Source organism: Megalops cyprinoides, chromosome 6 (genome assembly GCF_013368585.1).
Source record: "Megalops cyprinoides isolate fMegCyp1 chromosome 6, fMegCyp1.pri, whole genome shotgun sequence".
NCBI classification, from domain to species: domain Eukaryota; kingdom Metazoa; phylum Chordata; class Actinopteri; order Elopiformes; family Megalopidae; genus Megalops; species Megalops cyprinoides.
In genome coordinates this window covers 30,947,852-30,968,282 of record NC_050588.1, presented here as the reverse complement: position 1 = coordinate 30,968,282, position 20,431 = coordinate 30,947,852, and the positions used below count along the sequence as shown (strand labels likewise).

The window sequence follows — 20,431 nt, the reverse complement described above, 5'->3', positions numbered from 1 at the left end:
AGCATTCTGAGTTAGTCTATATTAACATCAAAAGTGTTGCTGTTGATGTTGTTGTTGCACAAGTGTAAAATGCTTATGCATCTTAACATTTGCTAAAGCCATGCAAATACTGGGCCAAAATCAAGAATGAACCAGACAGAAAAAGAAGGGGTGAATGTCTTCTTCTGCAAGCACGTCAGATGTGGCTGTAACTCATGTACATTTGTAAAGGGAGCACATCTCTAAAACAGTCAGTTGGCTAATTTACATGTGGTGCACCACATTTCCCTTTAGCTGAGACACTGTAACAGGAATCCACATGATGAGAAAACAGATGAATAGGCTCACAAGCAGTATAGTTCTGCCAAACACGAATATGCTATTTTTTTGGGGGGGGGGTAGGGGGGTAGGATTATCACCAACTAGAGCACATCCAGAAAAGATCTGACTTTGAGGAATAAGGCAACTGGGAAAAAAAACTGTCAGTTCGCAGCTAAACGGCATTTTTTAGTTCTTAGACATGAATGGGAGTTAACGAAGATGAATTTCTTTTTAACATGGCCGACCTCCCCCAGTCGTGTCCAGCGAGATTTTGTCTATCCAATTACGGTCGCTCCCTACGTAAAATACGCACTAAATGTAACTCCCGCGTTCCTCACAGAACTGCCCTTACACAGAGATGACGTACGTAAATACGTACGTAACTACATGCGGAAGAGGAACAGCCATTGACACGCCTACTGGCTGTTCACTAAACAACAGAAAACGAGAGGAAGACTGTAACTACCCCTTTTGAGTAAGACCTTCGGGAGGTAAGACATTCGGTCTAATACGGGGAAAGTAGGAAATGTGAACTAGCTTAAAAGATAAAATATTCTCCCAGAGCCGATGGCACTAATAAACCAGCTATTATTTACAAAAACTATTCGCTTCAAAAACAACTTCACCGATTCTGTTTAGATAGTTCAGTTTATTTAGCAAACAGTTTTGTAGTTCAGCCTGTCGGAAGAATGCTAGTGACGATGTAACTGCCCACAGTATAAACATTCCCATTGTGCGTAGAATGCGTAGTTGGTAGTATTACATAATATTTTACTATTAAGTGACTGTAAACGAATTCGTCTGTGATGTTTGCGTCAGTATCAGCAGTGTTAGCAGCAAGGTGTGGTTCCAAAATTTTGCATGTCGTATACTATTTAAAATGAAACTGATGTTTTGTTTCAAACGAACTTTATCTCACCTTCTGATGAAGTTATGCTAACTTTGAGACATAATCTTGGTGAAGAGAGAGATTCATGATCTTAAGCTGTCTTATCAAACATCTTTTTTTCTGCAGTGGCAGCTGCACCATTGCTCCGCACTGTCCGTTTTCATCGTGGTGAAGGGATCAGTAATGTGGCCTAACCAAGGTAGATATGTACCTTTTTATACATTGGATTTTTCACGTTGTTACCCTGAAAGCATATGGTATAGCCCAATGCGGTAGTAGGAAAACATGTTGCATTAATAAATCTAATGCTGTGAATATCAGTTTTCAAAATGAGCAAATCATAATTTTCAAGACAAGCGTGTGTGTATAAGTTCATCTTAAGAACACTTGTAGCTCCTTGGTGTGGGCGTAATCTGTTACTTTTGAGTTTAATGTTATGAAATTGTGATTACTCAGGTCCTCCGACGGGCTATCCCACAGCTCCACCAGCACCCAACCCTGCCTTTCCTCCAGGCCCAAACCCTGCTTTCCCCCCAGGCCCAAATCCCGCCTTTCCACCTGGCCCAAACCCTGCTTTCCCCCCAGGCCCAAGCCCGGCCTTTCCCCCTGCCCATAATCCTGTTTATCCCCCTGGTATGACCCCTCCCATCCCCCCTGGTGGAATGGCCTACCCAGGTCCTGGGCAACACCCCTATCCGGCTGGCCCCGGTTACCCTGGAGGCAACATTGCTTTTATCCCACCTAAGGGTGGTCATCCAGGCCCATATCCTATGCCAGGGGGCTGTCACCCTGTCGCAGGTGGCCTTGCTGGTGGGATGGCTGGTGCAGGGATGGCTCTTGCAGGACACAAAATGAACAAGAAGATGAAGAAGAAGATGAAGAAGGCGCACAAACACCACAAGCATGGGAAACACGGCAAGGTGAGTTGGCAGTCAGCGAAGGGTGCTCACAGAGAGCTCAGTGGACTTTGAATAAAGGTGGCTGTGTGAAGGAATGACACACACCTTATGTACTCTGATTCCAGGAATGTGGCCCACGTCTTGTCCCTTTGAATCAGTGCTTGGTTTATTGATTAATGAACCATGCTCACATTTGCTTTAGCAAAGCTCCTCCCTCATCCAGCTATGAAATATTCATCCTTTTTCACAGGAAATGTATATTTATGGAGATCATGTATGTTGTCAGTTAAGATATTTCAGGGTTTGTAGAGCAAATTATTAGAGACAAACAAAATTATCCATACTTATCTAGTTTAATCATATGTTTCATGTGCCTCCATCATACCATTGTCACTCCTTCATGTGTATGTTGCTTCTTGGACCAATGTCAACATCTCCCCTTCCTTCTGGTCTATCCCATATAGCGGCCAATAAGGGCAAGTTTTGTGCATTGACAGACGCTAATATTTTTTTTTCTCCTCAGCATTCCTCCAGCAGCAGCAGCAGCAGTAGCAGCAGTGACTCTGACTAATGCTGACATCACGGCAGGCGCCGGCCAGCTGACCTTATCAGTGATTGGTTGTGAAGAGCCTATGCATTGTATTAAAACAAGATAAGATGACTTTGAAGTGATTGGCAGATGTTGAGTAACCCTTTCAGAAAAGGAGGCTAAGGAAAAGACATAATATTGACAATTTTGTCACGTGAACTGGCATGATCACATTATATGCTGCTTTCTTATTCGTGGACCTCTTGTTTCCAATTGACTGTAAAAAGGGCATCATTTAGTGTAGAAATAGCAACATTTGCTATACATATACATAAATATGCATATACAATATATACAGTTTTGCTGTAATGGGAATTGCAGGTGGTATTGTCTAAGACAAGTGACAATTATGAAAGTGCACTGTGTTGTCCTTAGTGTCAACAAGAGCATGTATTGCAGTATACATTTTTAGCTGGGAAATAACATTAAATTTGGTATGCCACCCTGGTCAAATTGTAAAATTCTGCTCACATTTTTTTTTTTGTTACTGCTACTCACAAACATCTAGTATGCAATTCATTTCATTTCACAGGCCTTGGTATTTGTGATTCTGCTTAACCTTGTCAAGGTATTAAGCTTTAGAAAACACTAAAGTCTAACCAAATAATGTAACTTAGCACTTAAAATTCTTGTAAGAATAAGAATAAGAAATACTTTATTAATCCCGAAGGAAATTTGAGATCGGAGCAGTCGCGACGGGCAGCCACCTGTAGCAGCGCCGGAAGTGCCTGTATGAGTACAGGGATATAAATTTGACATACTCATGTCTATCATTGAATTCAGCACACATCAGGGAAAGACGATTTGTATTGCCCTTTATTCTTTGATATTTATTTTTAAACATAAGTTACTACTGAATGTATAGCTGATACTAAATGTCATGTATTAGTTTGAGAGCCCTGACAGCATGCGTTTTAACCACTGACCAAATACTGCAAATAAAGTTGACCTCAGATAAGTCAAATTACTTTGCTCTCTTTGAATAACTTTTATTGCAGCAGTTGTCTGTATATAATCTTAGGAGTATGTGCCTTGGCGAAAGTTACTGTCTTCCACTCATTACATTATTAATTTAAATGCAAGGTAATTTTATTTTGGGCTGTTAATCACTCAATGTGGTATTTCAGACGTCTAGGGAAATTTAAAACAAGTCTACATTGTGATGTATAATACATTCTGTATATGATTAAAAAGACGTTGTTTGTTTTTCTTATATGAAATGGTTAAGATGTGTCCAATACATTATTTCACTATGGTATATTAAGATAAATGTAAATCACGAAAACTTTATTAAAAATCCTCTTGTGTCGACTCATGGTTATCATTGCCTAGAGTTTCGTTTCTCAATGGACAACTAAATACATAGTCTAATGTCACAGAATGTGTACATTTACGGCATGCAATTTTTCATTTTGAGAATGTCTTGGTTTCGCCGTCCTTTCTTAGTTGGCTAAAGAGGCTGTTCTTAAGTATTATTATTATTACATAGTATATGCTAATTACATGAAGTACATTCTTAGCTGGTGATCCACATCATTATAGTACCTGGGAGTGAATCTGGAAGCTTTCCCTGTAATGTATGCGTGGATTCGTGTAACCATTTTGTCGTAACCCTCTTTCCCCCTCACTGAATAACCTTTTTGCAGTGCATAACTGTTACCAGTGAAGCCACGCGTGATCTTGTTGACTAGCTCGCTAGCCAGCTACATGCATTAGCCATGCTACAGTGATTTTGCTACGTGAATCCCGCGCTGTACAAAGATGTGACGTAGCTAGCAATTCTCCCATAGCAGGACGGGGCTGTGCTGCTCTGTGAAATTCCACTCCATAAAATGTTTGTTTTTGTGATATTATTTTAACAAAATATACCGATCGGTAAATATCTCGGTTTGTAGCTACGTTTTTACTACTGGTACGTTCTCGCTGTTGGCCCGATTTCGTGTTTTTTTCTTTTTTAAACACGAGCATGAAATGTGCTCTGGGCGGAGAGAAAGCGTGGGGGAGGGTTGGGTGAAAGGTGAAAGTTGAGAGGTGCTAGTTTTGTTGTCTTTGTGTAAAAGAGTGGAGCTCGATCTCACACTATCACACTTCCCTCTTCCCCGAATCCTTTTAAAACTCTCCCCCTGGGTTTATACCCCCCCGAACCTCTCCCCTTCTACCCTTAAAACCCCACCCTCCCCCTGAATACATCTCAAGGCACGGATCAGGTAAGAATGTTTTATATTTTATTTTTTAAGGAGCAAAGACAGAAAGAAGCAGGCTAATGCGCGCCGTGGCTAGGAGTTTCCTTAGTCAGGCTGTGAATGGAGTTAGGCCGCAAGAGCACGCAGCACACAATGCGGATTACAGCATTCACTGCGTGTCGTTGCCAGAATCCTATTTTTTCATTTTAGCGAGATGGATATTTTTGGCCTGTGTTATCGACTGATAAAGTAGTTTTTTACGCGATAGATTATATTTAAGAAATATATATCCAGTGACTATTAGATTGATAATGTTTTACTAGACATAGCTACCGAAGTAGCTAACAGGGCTTTAGCAACGACCAACGTTAGCTAGCTATGTTGCTAGCAGTTTGGTCGGAGCTAGCGAGTCAGTTCTGTTGTACTTTTTGTGAACAGTTGCTCGTGATTTCTAGGTAATTAGCTCGAATTGCGCAAATAAACTCTCTGGTCGTTTGCTCTCTTTTCTATCCGCTGGGCCCGTTAGCTACAATATGTACTGACGACGTACAAGTTATCCAGCTAGCTAGGTTGTTCGATGGACATTTCCACGTTGTTTCTCCGTTGTGTTGCTGCGAGTTGAAGTGACGACGCGTATGGAACTGCTTTGTAGAAGGCCCAATTTGACCATTAGGTGTGAGTGGCTGGAAAGTATGTGAATATGTCCAGAACGTAGCTAACAGCTTTATGCAATTTGTAACATTCCCTTCCCCCTGTCGTAGTCTAAATAATTTAGTCGATAGCTGTTGTATGAGCAACCCATTTTCACCCATGTCCTTTATTTCGGAAAGCTCGGCATGTCCCTTGTAACTTAACCAGCTAACATAGCTGGCTTTCCTCGCACTAATTTGAGATGGGACTCGGCTAGTTGGCTACATTTGAGCTGGCTAGGTAAGACGTGGTTAGGTAACCGGGTAGCTGGAGTTGCCACTTGTCTTCTACAAGAATCTAAAAGTGCAAAATTGTTGGGCATACGGGGCGTTCATTTTTGGTTAATTCGTACTTTAAATTAGGTCACTAGTTAGCAATCTTTCATTTTTCAGTTGCGCTGGTTTGGCTGACACATTGTGAGCAGCTATTTAGCTTCTATGTAATGTACTAGTTTGGTGTACTCTCTCAGTTATGGGCGTAGGTTTGGGTGGGCATGCCCCCCTCAGTAAGAGAACGTCATTAACTACGCTGTGATGCAGCTTTACGTCAGTGGTAACGGCAGTGGTCCCCCCCCTTCCTCACCCCCCAGTGTTCCGATTAAACCTTTGGTCTTTCTCTGAACTGCTCTCTAGTGACTTAACTTGCCTCTGTTTAGCAGCTCAATAAACTGTAGGTTGACTGTATTGGCTGTTGTCAAACAGGAGATTTGAAATCCCAGTTTGAATCAATAAATGTTTTTGCTCCCAGTTGATGTTTTAGTCTCCAGCAGTCTGCCCACTGCTCCCCCCGCCCGTGCCCGTCCTCACTTTACCGTTCTCTCTCCCCCTCTTTCTCAGATTCCATTTTTTGTGACCAAAGACCCCAGCTTTTGACTCACCAGCCCTTCTCCCCCTGACGCTGCAGTGATGGACTCCGGTGTGATTGAAGGAGGGCTCAATGTCACCCTGACCATCAGATTGCTCATGCACGGCAAGGTTAGGACGGGGCGCGTGTCTGATTCACGATGAGGCAAACAAACTCTACCACAAGCATTGCATATCACGATGAACTCATACTTGGAGTAGTATCAATAGCAGGAAAGCCTTAGCGAGGCATTTGTTAAAAAAGTCAACATATTGAATTTGAATCATGAATTTTGTCTGCGGTTGCCATGTGGAAGTTGTTTACCAGTTGGAATTTTAGATAATTTGGCTGGAGCTGAACATTATGTGCAGATGTTAACCATAATTTATTGCTCTTTCCATGTAGTTTAAGCTCAGTAAGTATTAATCAGTGATAAACTAGTGACAAATTCTCCATAAATCCATACATGTCTTAACTGTTTTTTTTTTGTTTTTTTTTTTATCATTTACTGATTATAATTCAGAAGGGGAGAGGGTGTACAAGGAGACCAGAAGCACATTTTCTTTCTATAACATTTTTTTTTCTCTTTCATTAGGAAGTTGGAAGCATAATTGGCAAGGTTGGTATATTTACCCACATTATATAAATGTATTCATAATTAATTTGTTGCATTTAGCATTGAAATTTATTTGGTAAATATTGTCTCTTTCCTCCTCCTATAGAAAGGTGAATCTGTGAAGAAGATGAGAGAAGAGGTATGTGTTTTTATCTGTGTGTTTTACCTTACTCATTGTTAGTTGTATGTCAGCAAATTTATTTTCCTAAATTGAGATTGTAGCCCTAGGTCTATTGCTTCTAGATTGTGTTTGAACAAACAGATTTGCAGTTGGCAGCTTCCAACTTGTGTCTACAGGACTACACTGGCTGGACAGTGCGCGCTGAGGGCTTTTGCATTACACCTTAATTTTAATACATGTTTTTGTAGTGAAAGAAAGCGACCTCAGTGGGCTGCAGTTTGTTGAAGAGACGTTTCCTTTATTTGTGACAAAATGGTGATCTTCCCATTTCTAGAGTGGTGCACGCATCAACATTTCCGAGGGGAACTGTCCGGAGCGGATTATCACTTTGGCAGGCCCCACCACCGCCATTTTCAAAGCTTTCTCCATGATCATTGAGAAGCTGGAAGAGGTATGCTCTGTCTGCATTCTCTACGGGAGGCCGGCTGTAAATGCCCACGTGCACCTGCACAGTCATACGTGTTCTCACCTCCTGTCACTGTCAGTTTCATAAATGTTCTTCTGTAATTTGATACCTAACCCCCCACCTATTTTTTTTTTTCTTCTAGGACATTAGCAGCTCCATGACAAATAGCACGGCCACCAGCAAGCCACCTGTGACCCTGCGCATTGTGGTGCCAGCCAGCCAGTGTGGCTCACTCATTGGCAAGGGTGGCTGCAAGATTAAGGAAATCAGAGAGGTGGGTGCTCCTGGGTGATCATGCAGGCCACAGTGGAGGATTCTTGTCATTGCGGTCCAGTATACTCAGTTGTCAGCTTGTAATTTCTTTTTGAATTGCCTGCATGTTTTTAGCTGTGTGTCTCTGCAGTACCACAAGCACTGTGGTCCGTGTTAAAAGTGTGACGTGGATCTTGGCCCATGTAAAGGGAACGGCACTTAGCTGTCACAACTTGCCAGCAGGTTCTGTTTAACTGATGTCACTGGTGGTGAAGAAAATGATTGAGGCATGAAATCTGTTATTGTGTTATGATCAGCACAGAGTCGGGTGTTTTCACTGCTCCTGGAACGCACGCAGCAGTGTTCACCCTCAGCCTTGTTTTAGTAGAAAATTATCACATTCATAAGCTTTGACCCAAAAATCTTTCAGCTGGTGAAAATAGTATTTTGGTCTGGTTACAGCGAACAGGCCTTGCTACACAGCAGTGAAGGCGTGCTGCTTCCAAAAGGCCAGGGCATAAGCAATTTGAATGCAGCTGTCAAACCTTGTAGAATTGAGGAAGTCACAAATTGAACTGCGTAGTGTTTTTTACTTTATTGAAAATTGAGATATTGCTCAGTATAATTCAGTTCAGCAGTTTTGTGAAGCACTGGTGCATTTTAGAGGACTCTTGTGTATTTCAGTGAATAGAGTGGCTGCTTAAGGTCAAGTTATACCGCTCACAGTAAAGCGCTGCTATGAGCTGATGGCCCCGATCTTAGTTTGTATTTGCAAAGCAGGGGCCCTTATCCAGGGCACCTTCCATAGATTGCATTTACATATTTTCCGTGTGTACGGTTGGATATTTATACTTTACAGGTTAAATACCTTGCTCAAGGGTAAAAGAACTGTGTCCCACCTGGCATTCAAACTCTTAACCTGGTTTCGAGCCCAGTGCCCTGACAGCTATTCCACACTGCTGCACTGTCATTTGTAAATGGAGAAATTAAGCCATAGGTCTAAGGACCTGTATTTCGGGAAGGACATTAAGGGGTCCTGTTATACCCTCAGAGACAATAAAAGGGGCTGCAAGTGAAAGTGATAATCCTCCTGACAGTTATGCGTATCATGGCATCATACACAACTAGTAAAACTGGCTTGATCATTGTAAGATGTGTGCAGTGATACCATGTTTATTCTCGTACAGTCTGTCGCACCGTTTGAAACAGATGGTACGCGGTCTGTAGGGGGCCTTGGCAGTGTTCTTTTTATCTGTGGGTGTGGGCTGACAAAGGCAGCCCAGGTGTGTTGACTCGGTCTGCTCTTTTCCCCAGTCAACAGGCGCACAGGTGCAGGTTGCAGGGGACATGCTTCCAAATTCCACGGAGCGTGCCATCACCATTGCCGGCACCCCCCAGTCCATCATCGAGTGCGTCAAGCAGATCTGCGTGGTCATGCTTGAGGTAGGGAAATGGAGATCTTTCTCTGCCGTATTTTTTCCCAAGTTAAGGTGCTCTCGGCACATGAGTATGTTGCAGTAATACCATCCTAAGTCTTTTTTTTTTTTTTTTCTTCTCCTTCAGTCCCCTCCAAAGGGTGTGACCATCCCTTACAGGCCCAAGCCATCAGGCTCTCCTGTTATCTTCGCAGGCGGACAGGTAGCTACATGAGAGGGGAGTGGGGTGGCGGGGTGCTCTCATTGGGTGACTTGGAGAGTTGCAGTTTTTGACTACAGTGCAGAGACATGATTTCATGTGGTGACTTTGAACTGTGTGCAATTGCATTAAGTAGAAGTCTGGACTGTGGGGGGAAATATTGTTCCATGTCATAAAATCGAGTGAGTGATGCGCATTTTGTTTACCTTTACCTCTCTCTGTCGCCCTCTCAGTTTCTCCTGCTTTTAACACCCCTGTTAAGTTTCACGTTTCTGGCAGCTCACTGTTACAAAAGTCACTTCCCCCGCCTACCATTATGTTTTCCTGAATGAACTGAATTCCTGGAAGTAAAACCCAGTTCTTCCACACAAGGCGACTCTGGAGGCTTTCCAGGGTGGTACAGAAAGAGCTGGAGGACACTTTACTCTGTCTCTTAAGACTGATATAGCTTTTTTTAAAAAGAAGTGGAGACTTTGGACCACGTTTTATGGCTGGAATGAAGATAACTGAATGCACAGGGTCTCGAGTGTTTTGCCTTGATCTAATTTGAACCGGAAGAGAATAGCCATGCCAAAAATGCTGATGTGATAGAAATGGTTACCGATAGGAGGTGTGTACCGACGGAGCGGATCACGTAGGTGATTTTTGGGATCGTCTCCGTCGGCGAGACACGCCTGCGGCGCTGCCCTGAACGCTTTGTTCTCATTTGCAGGCGTACGCCGTTCAAGGACAGCACGCGATTCCACAGCCCGATGTAAGTGCTGTAGTTTCCTCTTCGCTGACCCCCCCCCCCCCCCTCAGAGCGCTCTCTCTGGCACCCACAGGGCACGGGGCCGGGCAGCCTCTAGGCCGGGTGCCAGGTTCTGGTGTGCCCCAATCTAGCAGCCCGAGTAGGCCCTTCATGTAGCGCAGTTCCCTCCAGGAGAGCTTTAAAACGGAAAGTCCTGAAACTTTCTGGCTTGGGGCTCTCCAGAAGATTGGAAGCATTAGGAGTGTAGTAGAGGATGATTTTTAGTAAATTCAGTCTAGCGTTCGAACGTGTGTTCGTGTGTCCAGACTCTCCCCATTCAGCTCTTCATCCTTCCCATCCATCTCTTCCTCTCGTGCTTGTGTCCGCTCTCTCTCCATCCCTCCATCCCTCCATCTCTCGCGCATCCACAGTGTTGAGGGGAAAGCATCTGTACAGCTCAGTCCCAAAAGAACTTTCCTTTTGTGTGTGTGTGTCTGTGTGTGTGTGTGTGTGTGTGTGTGGTTAGTAGCAAAATATATTGCCTATTTTAATTTTTTTGGTTAATGTTTGCATTTTGTGTGTGTGTGTGTGTGTGTGTGTGTGTGTGTGTGTGTGTGTGTGTGTGTGTATCAGGGAGAGATTATTTTGTCATACGTATATAGTATGTAAATGCATACACACTATATTCATACTGTATATGTATGTAATTTTACGTTGCATGTAAAATAATATTGTAAGCATATAATATAGGTTAGCACAGTGGTTAGTTGTGAGCACAGCATGTTTCACGGTATAGCTAGAGCTGACAGCTCTTTGTCAGTGTTAGGTTGTGAAGCAAAATCCCTCTCTGTATTTTCACAGAGAAGCAGTGGGAGATTTGCAATAGAGTGGTTTCTGTCAGGTTCTAGCAGTAAAACATGGGGCTTCTTTGCTAAATGATTAGACTTGTGTGTTTCAGCCCACGGTGGTGAAACTCATTTTGTAGTGATGTTTCCCCCCCTCTGACCTTGGCTGGTCCCATATATTTGTGGAGGGGTGGTAGGAGGTGTGAGCCATGTCATGTGATTCATAATTGATAGCTTAACAAGGCAGAAAAAGTTTAAATGAAATGTGAAATGTGTCCCTCTACTATACAACTGGTATTAGGCTTCATTGTTGGAGTTGGGGAACATTAGAAAACAAGCAGCGAGCAGTATTAGTTTAAACACAGTTAAAACTAACTGTGGAGGTAATTCTTTAATGTAGGCCTTACACTGGAGGGTTGCTGCAGGCTTGTAACTTGACACCAGTTTGAATTTAATGTGATCATGATGATGTGTTGTGGTTAACAGTAAAATATGACAAGAAGCATCAACTTATGCTTTGCCCTCTGTTGTTTTTGTTTGAATGAAAGAATGAAGTTGGATCCACACTGACCATGTGCTTGTTCATCTTTCTTTTTTCTTCCTTTCCTTTTCTCCCCCCCTCCCTCTCTTTCTCTCATAGTCTTCCTCTGCCTCTATCTCTCCACAGCTCACAAAGCTTCACCAGCTGGCCATGCAGCAAAGCCCCTTTCCGCTGGCCCCCAGCAGCCAGGGCTTCACTGGTAAGAGGCCTGAGCAGAAACTCTGGCCACTGAGTCTGCAGTCTGACCAAAAAAGTGCTCTTCATGGCCAGCAGCATTCGGGCACTTTCGTTTTGCGGTCGTACTGTGATGAGGTCTGTCAAAACGTCCTCTCGGACACGGAGCTCAGTTGGTTGCATCAGTCATTTCTGCTTGGCTGTAGGCTGGAGTATTGCTTTGATCAAATGTCTTATATGCATACTCAAACTGTAAGAGAACAGATGTATTGTATGTATTGTATCTTTAAAGACATTTTGCATATGTCTTTTTGGAGTGTCACGTGGCAGCTAGTTGGGTATGATGTCACCCATGCATTCTTGTATATTACATTTCTGTAGCATCCTTGGTTTGATGTAAAATGATGTGTGTAATTGTGTTTTTGTCTCTGAGCAGAGGAATTTACTGTTGAATTGGTGACCAGCACTGTAGATTCTGCCAGTCGTGCTGCTTAGTCTGAGACCCCTTTGTATCCTGGCATTTTTGGCTGTACCCTGTTAAGGTGTTTTTGTTATTCCTAGCAGGGATGGATGCATCAGCCCAAACTGGCTCCCATGAGATGACCATTCCAAATGATGTGAGTTCCATTAGTTTGAATTTCTGTTCCGTTCTATTGCATGCCTTCAAATTCCATGGACATTCAGTATTGAGCTAATAGAACTGTGACTGCATCTGTAAAATTTAATTGGTAACGGATCTATGGATGGATTGGTAATGTACAAATTTTATGTATTGATGGCATTTCCTTTTATGAAAATAATTTCATTCTTATAAAGTTAAAATTTTGTTTTGATTTTGATTGTCTGTGATGCTGGTGATAATTGCTTTGTTTTTAAAGGAACACATATAAGCGACTACAACTCAGTATTTTATTGAAACCAATAAAACCATTTATTCCCAAACCATTTCGGGAATAAAACGTCATCCTTGTCTTAACATAATTAAGAATCCTTGAATAATTAAGGATGAGAATATTAGCATATTTGGAACTGGCTGATCTTTTTTTTTTTTTTTTTTTAAAGAGCATGTTCTCTCTGTCTTTTCCGCCTTTCCCCTGCAGCTAATTGGGTGCATCATTGGCCGCCAGGGTGCCAAGATCAATGAGATCAGGCAGATGTCTGGGGCTCAGATTAAGATTGCCAACCCTGTGGAGGGCTCTTCAGACCGCCAGGTCACCATCACTGGCTCCCCCGCCAGCATCAGCCTGGCTGAGTACCTCATCAACGCCAGGTGATTTATACTTTCAGTGCATTTCATCATGGTAATTTCAGGGTGAAGACATTTTTTTTCCCCCTCTCTCAATGCTCTACTTAAATTCTCAGTCTCTGAAAACCAAATGACCTCCCGAGCCCCCTACCCTCCCTCCTGACATCATCAAAGTGCAGAACACAGGAGCCAAAGTTCTTGAAATTATTCTTAACATGTGGAAGCTCCTCAAACAACCCCCCCTCCCCCGGAGATTCCAGTGTTTGTGTTGTCGACCTAACCCCAACCTTACTGGCATGTAGTAGTTGAATTGTAAATGCTTGTGCCGTAGGTTTACCTCTACTCTGCCGGTAAGGTTTGCTGTCCTGTGCCTTGTTTGTCAATTTACCTCCCCCATTTTGGTCTGTGCTCCTATTTTTCCAACTTGAACCCTACCTCTCCTGCCTTCCTCACCCTCCCCCAACCTGCCCTGTAACCCATCCCGACTGTGTGTCCCTCTTCCTCTTCTCTCTCTTTCTTTCTACAGCGTAGAGTCCTCTAAACCTTCCTCCTCGAACCTTGAACAGACCCACAGCACGAGCCTCTGCCCTCTCTCCACTACTACCACCACTCCTGCTGCTACTACTACTACTGCTACCTCCTCTTCCTCCTCCTCTTCCTCCTGTGTGGTGCCCCCCCCAGCCTCCATATCTCTGTCCTCCTTGTTGGCACCAGGCCCTCCCTCCTCCTCCTCTTCCTCCTCCTCCGATTCCCCACTCCCCAGCTCTCCTGCCTGTGTTTCGAGTCTGCTCAGCCTCAAACCCCTCCCCCTTCTGGCCCTCCACGTTGTCAGTGGGACAACCTCCAATAACCCCGCCCCCTCAGCCACGCCCGAGCCCAAACTTTCCTCAGACCTGGGTTCCAAGTCCAAGAAGCGAAGGCTTTCCCCATATTAGATCGGAAATGATCCCATTAAAAGTACAAACCCCGTTTTTTCCATGTTGTCTATACTTGCACGCTTTTGGACTTGTACCACACTCTTTCCTCTAATTCAGAAATACTAAAATATGGTCTTCATATTTTTTTATTGGTTTTCAGTACAGTGTTTAACAGCATTTCTTGTCAGATGGAGTCTTGAGTCCATCCTCTTTGTAGTAAATTTATTGTTCTTATTTTTTATTGACCAGCTTGAACTCTGAACTGATGTATTATAGGCTTTTGGTTTTGGCTTTGAACTCTAAAAGCAGTTTGACTAACAAGCAAGAAGCAAACTACCATATACAGTCAACAAAAATGTTGTGCTTTTAGTCTGTAATCAGTCCTGGCTACAAAATTAGTGTGGTTTAGTTTGAATGTTACAAAAGCTGCCAGTAAAATGCACATAAGGAGTAATTTGGTTTCATGAGGCATTTGCACAGTAGAGAATCAGCTAATTGCAGTTTATAGACCCAATTGCACAGCGAAAACATTTGCTTTAGACTATGCTAAAAATTCTCTGCTCGTGTTTTGGCACTGTGAATTTTGTACCAGTTTGGCTCTGTGATGCTGTGATGTCATAAGGCCAGTCAGCTCCACTCTTTCTGGACCACAGGTCTCTAGTGTTCTATACGTGATCTGATAGGGGGTCCATGAAACCAGGAAGTTCCCCATAAACTGACCACCTTTGACTTAGCCCACGGGCCCATGGCTAATTCTGAGCTCTCTGGACTCAATCTGTAATTGCAGCCTGACTCCCTACTTCCCTCAGCAACACTGGTCTCTGATCAGTGCTAGGCACAGCACTCGCTTCTCTGAAGCCTAATCAGAGAGGCGAGTAGGGAGTGAGGGTGTGTGTTTCAGTGTGAACCCAGTCTGGAGAGCAGGGAAACTGAGCCATGGATAGATAAACATCAACTCCTTTGACTCATATTTCCAGAAATGTTCAATTAGACTTTACAACAGAGGCATGTTTTTTTTATTTTTTTTTTAATGCAATGCCTGAGTTGGTATGTTTTATTACTTTTCAAATGAAATGCAAAATAGCTTGATGCGTTTCTTTTCCCGGTTTCTCTCAATGTCTCACTCCAGGCTCTCCTCTGAAGCAACTGGACTGGCGACCAACTGAAACATGACACTGCATCTGCACTAAACCCCCTCTTCCCCCATGCACACTTTTTACCATCAGATCCTTCAAAGTGGTTAATGCAACTATCCAGTATTCCAAATTGACTGTTTTATTACTTTGTTTTGTTAAAATTCTGCCCACCATAAGTTGATCTGCATACATTTTATTTATTTTTTCCTTAAGAATTTTGTTTTAAATTCCCTGAGTCCAATTAGTGGTTTTAATGATATTAGTTTTGTTTTTGTTTTTTTTGTGCTCCATCTTTATTTGCCATCACAAAAGTGTAGAGGTGGAAAAATCTGAATAGGCATAGCTTTAGTTCTGTAACGTCAGATTTTTTTTTTCTTTAAAAATAAAAAGGCAAAAAAAAAGAAAAATAAAAAAATCACAAAAATAAAATAGATTGACTGCTCTGCGTTTTTTTAAGTTTCCATTTTATATATTTTTGTTAAGCATGTCACCCCCCACCCCCCCACCCATTGAAGGTCTGCAGACCAACCGCTCAGCGTTTGCTAATGGCCAATCTTGCATACTTTAATGGAAGTGGGGAAACTTTGTCACCCTGGGGAAAAGATGTTAAATTTGTGCTGTAACTGATGGCATTTGGGTATGATATAAGTTTAACACTATATAAAGTGGATAAGAAATGTATCGGTATTATTTTAATTGTCTACCTTTGTCACCGTTAATTTGTTTAACTTTCTGTGTCATTCCTATTTTTCCACCTTCCCTTTTGCCCCATTTTATTTAAAGATGTCGAGAGTGGTGTTGGAGTGGGGAGGGGAGGGGAGGGGCGGGCGGGGTGGGGAGGGCTCTTCCTGGAGACAGACAAGCAGAGGGAATGAATTTTTTTCTTTTTGTAAAGACTGATACTACTAAACTGAGTTGGAATATTTGTTTTAAATGGAGATAATATTTTTTTTAACTACCAAAGGGGGTGACTTATGATTGACAAGTCTGTATATGTGACGAGACTAAGAAATTGATCATTAAAATGAAACTAGACAAAGGACCGGTATCGACTTAACACTAGTTTCCTGCTTTTCTTTGCTGGAGTCAGATATTTTTATTCTTTGCAGGAAAAATAAACTCCTTTTTGTGCACGTTTTCAAAGCCTACAGACCTGGGTGCCACAGAGTTGTTGGAAAAAAAATAAGCAAATACACAATTAAAAAGATGTGAAATGCTAAAACAAATGCCTTCAATGCTTTTTTCATGAGTTGTCAGTTATATTTAAACTGCACGCATTTACTGAATTGGCCTTTCCTGTACAAAAGGCCTTCGTTTCTTTATGGCATTCGGTATTGAAAATGATTTCTACTCAGGTGTCTTGTAACTTAACACTTGAAGTGAAGACCTAATCCCTACGCCTCTGACCTGACTCTGGGGATTGTGGAAGCAATGTTTTTTCAGCCAGGTGTTGCTGTATGTTACAAAGTGGGTGTTTAAAATAATTTTGGGGAAATGATGTAGAAAAATAAACGCAGAACTAGTTTTAGTAATGCGGTGTTTTACCTGAAGGGAGTCCATAATCACCAACCCTCTATTAAGTGTCCAATACTGTCTTTAGAGCCTTGTGAAACTGTATCAAAGTGATTGCAGTTAAACATGCAGTGGTCTGTCATGCATACACATCAACCAGCCTTCAAGTGCTAGGAGAAGGTGGACTCTATACAGTTATACACTTGACAGGTAAACTTGGAACCTGTAACAAGAAATGTATATCAGTATATCATCTGAATGAGAGCTTGTTTACATAGTTTGGGCACCCTTCTAGAATGCTGACACAAAAAAGATGTTACGGTATTGTAGCATGATATTTTAACCTAAATTAAAAATGAACAATACATTATTTTGATGGGCTAGCTACTGTCATTTATTCTCTGTGGAGAGCATGTAAAAATACTGTATCTAGCCTGTATGTTGATAGTAAGAAACTATTGCTAGCGTGTAACAGCATGATATACAGTCAACTGCTGATTATCTGACTGGATTGTCCAGTTTGGATTATTTGTACCAGTGCTTGGAGCTATATGCATGAGTACCTCACATTAATGTAAAAATGTCATTTTTCCCCTCTGTATATTGTTGGTAGTGGTATTCCTCAGTCTAATTTTGACATAGCATACAAAAAGATGAAGAAGATAGCAAATTTTGCTACTAGTAAAATCACATAGTCAAATAATACAACCGGCTCTTCCATGAATGTTCATCAAGGCTAGCAATCTACCTGTGATTAAGGAGTGATACATTACCTGTCACTTATCTTGCCTTTGTCATCTTGGTGTACAAATCTTTCACAAAAGCAAATTTGATTCTGTATTTTTTTAATTCTTAGTTTTGTCAGATTAAACCTTTTTTCCTGCTTTTTTAAACTTACATTTTTAGCAAAAAATGTAATTAGCTGTTAGCTGATAGCTGCACAGGACATGGTGGTTAAAGTGCACTGAAAAGTAGGTGTTGCATTCCCATAGATGTGACAAGCACTCCTTTTGTTCCCAAAAATTGAAACTCCATTTACACTTTGAGTGTTTTAACAGTGTAGTTTTAATTTGTCATAATTCTGTATTTTAAATACATTTGCTATAGTACACAGATACAATACGCAATGCAGTATAAAAGTTTGTCAAAGGAGGCTGTTCTGATCCCCTTTACACCCTTACAAGTGCCTCTTTCCTCCAGTCACCAGGGGGCAGTATTCTATTGCTGCACTGGCAATGGGATTGATTGTGTGGATGGGAGAATGCATCAGTTTCATCAAACTGAAGACATGAGACATTTCATTTAATTAATTGTTTTTAATGGGACAAAATGTAGTGTATTTGTTATGTACAAATTTAAGCTTTTTTTTCTGAAAATTAACACCAACAAGTCTATAAACTTCTAACAAACACAGAAGCTGCCATTTCTAGCTTATAAAATAGAACCTGCAGAGTTCTTAGTGGAAGGTAGTCTGTGAATGTACAATTCTCTCAACTTTACAACGGAAGCTGTTCAGCTGCAAATTGCCCAATTTATAGGAAACAAATGAGACACTAGACCAATATCTAGGACTCATTCTGTTTTATTGGAAGGTCAAAGGATTGTTCATTTGTGTGTTGCAGGGGAGCTTTTAACATTGTTCGTAGGTGATCAGTGTGTGATCCCAAGTGCCTTGGAATCGACCTCAAAATACAATCTCAGTTACACATACTATATTACAAGCATGCTTTTATTATCTGTACAGTTTCTGTTTCATGTAGTGAGTTCTTTGTTTTGAAATGCTAAGTAGTACTGAATTTATTTTAAATGGATACTCTTCTTGCCTACACCATCAGGAGCAAATGTTAACACTACAATACCCAATTAATAGTCCATCTGGCAAATGACACGGCTGCCCTGAAGGTATTAGATTGTAGCTTGCACCTTAATGGGGGATGGGTAGGGGGTTGAAATATTGCTTGTTCAAAGCCATTGTTTTCTACCCCCAATCATTGATAGCCTGTCATGAACAGCACCTCATATACTGGCCATACAGTTACTCCTTCCAGTCAAAATCATCAGCACCAATGTATTTTACAGTGTCAGATTATTATAACTCTTTAAAATTTGCACTTTGTACAGTGTAAAGACGTCACATATTTACATAGATGATAATAATTTAAAACGTAGAACATTAAAAATGATAACATAATCCCTGATATAAAAAATATATTGTAAACCATTAAAATAATTTAAAAAATAATAAAAAATAATTCAAAAACAAAAATGTAAACATGATATAATTCTTTCTGGCTGTGCATTCTGGCTGTCCCTCCCACACAGAACTTAACGTGATCTTTCTGTTTCTCCTCCTCAAAGCATGCTCTACTCCCTGTCCCAAGTTTTACAAAAATATGACTCAGTGCACACTGCAGGTCACTATATTCATGGATACGCTTTTCAGTAAAAGCCGACTCAACAAAAAGGAGGGAAACCAACGAAGAGCAAAGTCTGACCTTTTTTGTCTTTTCCATTTTACTAGTATCTCTTGGTTCTGACGAGAGAAGGTGTCATCTGTTTTATGGTCCCAGCTGAGCTCCTAATGATCCACCTGATCTAATTACCTGGACTGACTTTCAGATGGTAATCTGCTCACAAAACGATACACTGATCTTAGTGACACCTGCTGTCGCGAGAATCAAGAAAATTGTTAAGTCACAAAAAATGACAAATAAAAATGTCAAAAATTGTGAGATAAACAAGAGGGAAGAGAAACTTGATACAATGCCAGGACCTTTTCTGTGATGTGTGGTCCAGTCCGGTTGAACGCGCGGGGGGGGGGGGGGGACCCAGTTGGTGGTGAGGTGAGGTGAGGTTGGGTGTTTTTGCAAGGCTGGGGCATAGGGAGGATCTTGGTATGCTGTACAGATGCCCGTCCGGGTTTCGCCAGGGCTGGAGTCCTTCCTCACCAGGCGCCGGTGCTGGGAGGGCGGCTTGGCTCGGCGCTGCCTGAGTGATCAAGCTCTGCACTGTCACAGTCCGAATCATCGTACAGCGCCTGATTCTGGGGGAGGGAAGGGGGGGGGGGGGGGGGGGGCAGTGGAGGAGATCCGTGTCAGAGATGCGTGAACAACACCACTGCGCACAGTAACAGTGCCTTACAGTGCAGTTTGCACGTCACTCAGATATTCACGATGGACGGAGGGAGAGAACGAGCCGTGAACTCTACCTCGTAGGTGTTTTGCTCGGCGCTGAGCTGCGTCTTGACCTGCCGTATCACGGCCTCCTTCTCCGACAGCCCGTCGGAGCCCTGAGCAGCGTCGGTGGCGTCGGTGGCGTCGGCGGGGATCTCCGAGCCCTGGGACAGGAGGTCGTCGCTCTTGTCGTCCAGCCGCTCGTCCGTGTTGGTGCTGACCACGTCCGGCGTGCCGCTGTGGGAGTGGTCGCTGGTGTTACCCTCCTCCCCGTCTGACACGGAGAGGTTCTCCGAGCTGAAGGTGGACAGGGACTGGCACTTCGTCATGCTGACCGGCCGGCTGCAGAGATGGCGGGGGCATAGAGGGAGGAAAGGCAGAAAAGGAAGAGAAATGTCAGCTGTCAGAGGGGTTCGTTGTGAATGCCTGCTACATTTGGGGACTAGATTTAACTTCAGGACTTGCAAACATCAACTTGAATGGATAAACTCCTGTTCTTTTGTGCTGGAAGTCGCTCTGGATAAGAGCATCTGCTAAATGAATGTAATGTTACATGAGCACAAGGATTTTGACTACTGATATTAGTCATTCTCAGAAGGCAGGGCACAAAGCAGGCATCAGCTGCACGAGAGGTGCTGGTGAAGGTGAGCGAATGACCACCAGGGGTCCGCTGG

At 42.5% G+C, this 20,431-nt stretch overlaps 3 protein-coding genes across 8 annotated transcripts in view; 2 read left to right on the top strand and 1 right to left on the bottom strand.

Annotated features, from left to right (window-relative positions):
* Window positions 1-707: 707 nt before the first annotated feature.
* prr13 (proline rich 13) lies at window positions 708-3,159 on the top strand. Its single transcript, XM_036532092.1, has 4 exons — window positions 708-791; window positions 1,316-1,388; window positions 1,646-2,109; window positions 2,612-3,159. The coding sequence occupies exons 2-4, from the start codon at window positions 1,373-1,375 to the stop codon at window positions 2,657-2,659; spliced, it is 528 nt and encodes a 175-aa protein (XP_036387985.1). The 5' UTR covers window positions 708-791; window positions 1,316-1,372; the 3' UTR covers window positions 2,660-3,159.
* Window positions 3,160-4,469: 1,310 nt separating this feature from the next.
* On the top strand, window positions 4,470-15,290 carry pcbp2 (poly(rC) binding protein 2). Of its 5 annotated transcripts, none has more exons than XM_036530951.1 (13): window positions 4,470-4,884; window positions 6,387-6,524; window positions 6,989-7,012; window positions 7,116-7,148; window positions 7,465-7,581; window positions 7,739-7,870; window positions 9,163-9,291; window positions 9,412-9,486; window positions 10,196-10,237; window positions 11,726-11,798; window positions 12,338-12,390; window positions 12,874-13,043; window positions 15,066-15,290. In XM_036530951.1, exons 2-13 carry the CDS (start codon window positions 6,456-6,458, stop codon window positions 15,100-15,102), a joined length of 954 nt encoding a protein of 317 aa, XP_036386844.1. In that variant the 5' UTR covers window positions 4,470-4,884; window positions 6,387-6,455; the 3' UTR covers window positions 15,103-15,290. The 5 variants fall into 5 exon arrangements, with proteins under 5 accessions (XP_036386844.1, XP_036386843.1, XP_036386841.1 ...); XM_036530950.1 differs by having other exon boundaries at window positions 12,335-12,390; XM_036530948.1 differs by having other exon boundaries at window positions 11,699-11,798.
* A 3,588-nt stretch (window positions 15,291-18,878) lies between these two features.
* The window catches only part of map3k12 (mitogen-activated protein kinase kinase kinase 12), a 32,993-nt gene continuing 31,440 nt past the window's right edge, over window positions 18,879-20,431 (bottom strand). For both annotated transcript variants that reach the window (XM_036530209.1, XM_036530208.1), the window contains exons 13-14: window positions 19,793-20,099; window positions 18,879-19,627 (exon numbers count right to left, since the gene is read on the bottom strand). In XM_036530209.1, the coding sequence (XP_036386102.1) occupies window positions 19,529-19,627; window positions 19,793-20,099 (406 nt within the window). In that variant the 3' untranslated portion in view covers window positions 18,879-19,528. The remainder of the gene's footprint in view (window positions 19,628-19,792; window positions 20,100-20,431) is intronic.